At 34.8% G+C, this 6,000-nt stretch overlaps 2 protein-coding genes and 1 non-coding gene across 3 annotated transcripts in view; 1 reads left to right on the top strand and 2 right to left on the bottom strand.

Moving 5' to 3' along the window:
* LOC116029861 (TMV resistance protein N-like) overlaps positions 1-1,529 on the bottom strand; it is a 5,982-nt gene extending 4,453 nt beyond the window's left edge. Inside the window, exon 1 of the mRNA XM_031271904.1 lies at positions 1,045-1,529. Coding sequence (XP_031127764.1) covers positions 1,045-1,529 — 485 coding nt within the window. The remainder of the gene's footprint in view (positions 1-1,044) is intronic.
* A 2,731-nt stretch (positions 1,530-4,260) lies between these two features.
* Positions 4,261-4,333, top strand: TRNAE-CUC. The gene has a single exon. It is a non-coding gene; the product is annotated as a tRNA-Glu (tRNA).
* Positions 4,334-4,964: 631 nt separating this feature from the next.
* Positions 4,965-5,609, bottom strand: LOC116028991 (auxin-responsive protein SAUR68-like). Its single transcript, XM_031270863.1, has one exon. The coding sequence runs from the start codon at positions 5,532-5,534 to the stop codon at positions 5,100-5,102; it is 435 nt and encodes a 144-aa protein (XP_031126723.1). The 5' UTR covers positions 5,535-5,609; the 3' UTR covers positions 4,965-5,099.
* Between the last annotated feature and the right edge of the window lie 391 nt (positions 5,610-6,000).

Genomic DNA, 6,000 nt, shown 5'->3' with positions numbered 1-6,000 from the left:
GGTGGAGGTGGAGGAGGTGGTGGGTGGGTGGGTGAGTAGTGGTGGCGGCGGCGACGACGACGGCGTGGGGTGATTTGGTTGCTCCACTGCAAACGGAAAATGACATCCCAAAAAAGGGAAGTCATTTTCTTGAAAATGTTAACTATTATTCATCGACCAATCCATTGTTTTCCACTGACTTTAAGGGTGTGTTTGGAATGCAGGAAAATGACTTATGGAAAATGTTTTCTGGAAAATGAGTCATTTTTCGAAAAATGAGTTCATTTTCAGTGTTTGGATGTACTCTGGAAAAATGTCTGTGTGTGTTTTGGTTCATTTTTCGGAAAATGAGTGGAAAATGAGTAAAAATGTATAATTATATATTTTTATTATTTTATTTAAAATATAAAAAATATATAAACTAATAATATTTATTAGAAATTAGAATTTTTTTTTTTACAAAAAAAGTCGCACGAAGCCATTTTCCAGAAAAATGAGCTCATTTTCCATGTCAACGGAAAATGTTTTCCGTTGACCACATTTTCCGGATGTAGCCAAACACCAAAAGCTTGAAAAATGATTTATGGAAATCATTTTCCGGATTACTAAACACACCCTAAGTTTTCCTTGTTGCCAAACACTGGAGACCTGGAAAATGATTTCCATAAATTATTTTTCCGGTTTCCAAAGACACCCTAAATAGATCAGAGCACATGTTACAGAACACGAAATATATATGTATATTTAGTCTCTCATGATTCCATTGTTTGAGGTAAAACAACTCTTATAATATTTTTATCAACGGATATAATCAATCCATAACTATAATTTCTAAAAGGAATTAATATTTATGACAAATAAATTGAAATTCACAGTGCAGATTCTTTAGTTTTACCAAAAATATTAATCCATCCGTAAAGATGCATGTATAGATGCTAGAACGCAATTATTAATTAGCAAATCTAACTATTAATATTATTGACAATATGAATTAGTGAGCCAAATTGTGACAAATATATCATACTATCACACAAAAAAATAAAACAAAATTGAAAAGAGGATTACCCGTTTGTCATGGTTTGTAAATCCCATCCGGACAAATCAGCAATAGTAGTGAGTGCAACTTTCCACTCATCAACTTTTTGATCATCAAATCGTTGTCGATGTTGAGCCAATGCCTTGCTAAATTCACCTGTTTGTTTACGAACCTCTGAAGGATCAACGTTGTAGAATATAGGCAGAACCATCTGTTGCAAATTTTTCTTACAGTCTAGAATCTTCACCAGTTCATCAAGACACCATCTGGATTGGGCATAAGTTTTGGAAAATACGATGATTGATATCTTGGACCCCTCAATGGCCTTCAATAGCTCAGCAGTGATGTTCTCACCTTTTCGAATTTCTTCATCGTCCCGAAAAGTGTTAATTCCAGCCTGACACAAATCTTCATAGAGATGATCAGTAAAAGATTTTCGTGTCTCTCCTCTAAAACTCAAGAAAACATCATGCACCCAAGCAGGAGTAGATGAAGATGAAGATGAAGAAGCCATATTTGAAATTGAGAACACTATCTTCTATCTTGATTTGCTAGCTAGCTACCTAGTTTCTAAAGATTTAAAGAGCTTGGAAAATGCGTGTGTACACAGACGATAACGTAATGGAAATTTCCATCCGGCCACTACTGCGAAACCTAATGGAAATTTCTTAGATTGACTTGGTCTTCTTAATAATTTCCCACTAATATCCCACTTACGATATTGCATCCTTTTTCTAGACCCCACATATTTACCATTACATGACTATTTACGTTATATCTTACATTTCTACCATCAATCTTATTAAGTGTTCATGATTTTCCTTAAGCAAAAAGGAACTTTTTATAGCTTGAGCCCAGCCAATAGATATAAATATCACAATAATTTAATTTTAAAAATTATTGTTGTTGTTGTATGTGTTTATGCATTTAAAATGAAATTTACATTTATTAAATTATTATATAGATATAAATTAATGTGTAACATGTATAAGCACATAAATATATTGTTTTATTTATTTAGTTATTCTTAAAATATTTTGTACTTTAAATTTAAACAACAAAACTCACTTGCACCATCTTCATTTTTATGTTATTATTTGTTCTAAAAAATTTAAAAGTTTCTGGAGAATATAGATGTGGACATGGATCATGGCTACCATTCCTACCAACGCATGGGTTTGGGTGGTGTGTTCGTGAGTGGGATAGAAGTGTGACGGGGGTAGTCATGCTTACTAAAAGGGGTTTGTATACAATTCACGAAGCATAAGCTATGGGGCGAAGGAAGCGCTGAGTTGGATAAAGGAGAGAGGGTGGTAGAGGGTTATTCTAGAGACAGACGCCTAAATTGTTGCGCGTATGGTCATGACCAAGACAAATATTACACCTTTCGGCTTCATTATTGATAAGATCCGTGAGCTGTTGCGTCTTATGCCTTTGATTGAATTTTGTTTTGTGCCTCGTAGTGGTAACATGGTGTCTCATGTTATAACTAAGCATGCCCTTTGTTGTATAGGGGAGGATAAAATTGAGCATTTTGACTCTATTCCTATTTTTATTTCTGCTCTCTTGTGTACAAACTGAAATACTAAATAATAGAAATAGAATGTAGGAAATAAGCATACATGTATTGAAGGTAAGAATGAACCAATTCCACCCGGCCCAACCCCAATGCTCATGGCAAATTATACTGTACACCACGGTGCACATAGCAATGTGCACCACGTACCTAAACGACGTCGTTTTGAGCATTGTAAACTAATCGTCCGTTTTTTTTTGGAAATCACGTTTCCCGTTTTGACCGGTCTCTGTATTTATGTTAATATTCTGTGTATTCCGGGCAATCATTCTGTGTATTCTAGACAACCGTTCTGTGTATTATAGGCAACCGTTCTGTGTATTCATGTTAGTAACACATGTTGTGATTTCATGTTAGTAACACATGTTGTGATGTGTTTGTGCATTCGAATGTTTAGGAGGAATGAGTTCTGTGTATTTTGTGTAAATATTATGTGTATTCATGTTATTAACACATGTTGTGATGTGTTTGTGCATTCGAATGTTAGGAGGATGAGTTCTGTGTATTTTGCGTCAATATTCTGTGTATTATGGGCAAACATTCTGTGTATTCTAGGCAAACGTTCTGTGTATTCTATATAATAATTATGTGTATTATAGATAATGAATTCTCTGGAGTCATTCGCGTCCACTAACATCTGTGTATTTTGTGTCAATATTCTGTGTATTCTGGGCAAACATTCTGTGTATTCTAGGCAAACGTTCTGTGTATTATAGATAATGATTATGTGTATTATAGATAATGAATTCCCTGAGTCATTCGCGTTCGCGTCTACTAACACCGAAACGACGTCGTTTTACGTACGCGGTGCACATTGCTATGTGCACCGTGGTGTAGGGTATAACAATTGCAATGCTCAACTCTAAAAAAAAAAAAGTTAGAAATAGAAATTAAGAAGGTAATACAATTAAGATTTAAAAGGGTTATAGATTTTATATTCTTTTTTTTTTCAAATCTTTCAAGTTCATCTATATTTTCTCCAATTGAGATGGACTGATTGCCCAACCTCAACCAATCTTGTGCACACAAGAGCCTCAATTATTTTTGGAGTACAGTTAGAAAATTCCTAAAGGTATCTAGTACGTACTTATTGGTACTAAATGCTGATTCAGATGCAACTGTAAGGGTGTGTTTGGTTCAATTCACACATGGAAATCAGGATCGAAATGGGAATCAAATACTTGTTATAGTAATGAGTTTTGGTGAAAGTATTTCGCATATGTTTGGTAGTAGGGTGGAATAACAATGATTACTAATATTAATGTTTGGTTATGTATGATCCTATAATGGGAGTAAAGGTTTTAAAAATACAAAAATACAAAATCAAGACAATTAAACCTAATATAATGACATCCAAAGCACCAATATAAAAAAAAATCAAAACAAAAATCTAAAAGCATTAATCCAAACTTAAAAATCAAATTATCAATAAGATTGAATGATACTCGTTTTTAATTAAGGAATGAGGTTTTTAATTGAAGAGGTAATCAAATCTCATAGTGTGTTTCAAAAGTTGTCAACTAAACACTAATTATGATTTTGATTCTCATTCCTGGTGTGAAAACCCATGAACCAAACACACCCTAAATATATGCAAGGAAATTTGGCTTTGGGTCAAGGAAACACGAAACAAGCAACACCAAAGAGTTGATCAGGTTGTATAAACAAATCCGTTGTAGTCTAGTTGGTTAGGATACTCGGCTCTCACCCGAGAGACCCGGGTTCGATTCCCGGCAACGGAATATTTTTTGACTGTATACTCATTTTGCCACTTGACCCTCTTCCCATTTCTTTATTAAGTGTATATTGGACATTGAAACCAAACTGCCATTTTAGAGAGCCTGAAATGTTGAAGTTCTATGGAGTTTATACGGAAGAACTTATCTTTTCATTAATATTTATCTGTATTTACATGTATAAGTACATATATTAGATGTTAAGGAGAAAATATTAATCATTTCAATTCTTCAGACTACTTATCAGCTATTCTAGACAGGCAATGATGAGACAGAAGCAAGTATCATTATGTTTTCATGATTAAAGTCAGCTATGTAAAAAGAAAATTTGAATATGGGAGTGGGGATTGGGGAACTCATCAAGCATTCTAAGATATAATGTACAGTATTCAGAGTTGATGAAATTTCAAAACTATGAATTGAGTTACAGTTGAATTCTAAAAATAGTGTAATGTCAGTAAACTAGCATGCACTTCCTGATTTCTCCCCCCTTCTCAGTGCAGTGAAGCTGAGGTGCTCCGGTATGAAGAAACTGAGACGCTCAAAGCGTTCTGAATTTGTCTGCCAACACCGTGGTTGAGTAGTGATATGATGTAGTCCAACAGGTATAAGTGTATCGCAACAAACAGAAGATTAAGGAGAAAATGAAAGCAATGAGTATATTTTAATTTTCTAAGAAGAATACTGAACATATGGATATCAAGTATTGCTGTATTGGATTTATGTACATTTCACATCATGTATTGAGCTACAAAATTTATTGAGATTAATATCAGCAAACTAGCAATTCCTGAGTTCTCAAGCCTTCCTGGTGCAGTGAAGCGGATGAACACTGATATGATGCAACAGAGACGAGCACTGCATTCTCAAGTTCTCTAGATAAACCTCGGCTAAGAAGTGAAATGATGTATTCCATGAAGACTGCATCACATGGTAGTGTAATAGGCCCATTGCTTGGAAGTCCAAATTCTTCTTCAGACATACTTAATAGTTGCCTAATGATCTCATTCTCGACATATGATAGAGGGACAACAAATCGCTTCTGATCAGCTGTGTAGATAGCAAAATGACCCTTGTTAACAGCAGAGGAAGTACTACAGCTGTCTGCGTCATCATTTTCTCTCGGGAATGAAATCCTCTTTCTTTGGATAGCGGCAAATTTCTGCCATCTTCTTACAAGCTTGATGAGCTTCTTGGAACTGATCATGGTATTAACTTAGAAAATATAGAGAGATAATGAGATGTGTAGAAAGCTTAAATCTTTGGTGGACAATGAATTGCAGTGTTTGACGATCAAAATGAATATGGAAGTGATCTATTTAAAGTGCAGAGGAGTCTAAGACAGGCATTAAGCTCTTGAGGAGATCAAGGAAGACAAAACCATGTGCTACCTAGTTGTATGGGGCCTTTTAGCTTCAACCAAAAATATATGGGGCCGGCCTAGAGTGTGGCCATATATAAATGAGGAACCACATGGTTATGTTTACCAATTATCGCATTGATTCAAACAAATTGATTAAGCTACTTTCTAGGAAAATGCCATTAACTTTCTTGGAATGAAAGAAGTGGTTGAGCTTTCCCCATCTATTCAATTTCATTGATGCATGTGGGGAATGATGTTCAAAGACAGGTCTTTATCTACAAAGTTGTTTGTATAATTTCTTGATGAGTTT

This window comes from Ipomoea triloba, chromosome 9, assembly GCF_003576645.1.
Source record: "Ipomoea triloba cultivar NCNSP0323 chromosome 9, ASM357664v1".
NCBI classification, from domain to species: domain Eukaryota; kingdom Viridiplantae; phylum Streptophyta; class Magnoliopsida; order Solanales; family Convolvulaceae; genus Ipomoea; species Ipomoea triloba.
Note: the sequence above shows the minus strand (reverse complement) of the source record. Positions and strands in the feature narration are given on the sequence as shown.

Coding starts and splice junctions, on each gene's coding strand:
- LOC116028991 (XM_031270863.1), bottom strand. CDS start 5,534: ATGATCAGTTCCAAGAAGCTCATCAAGCTTGTAAGAAGATGGCAGAAA.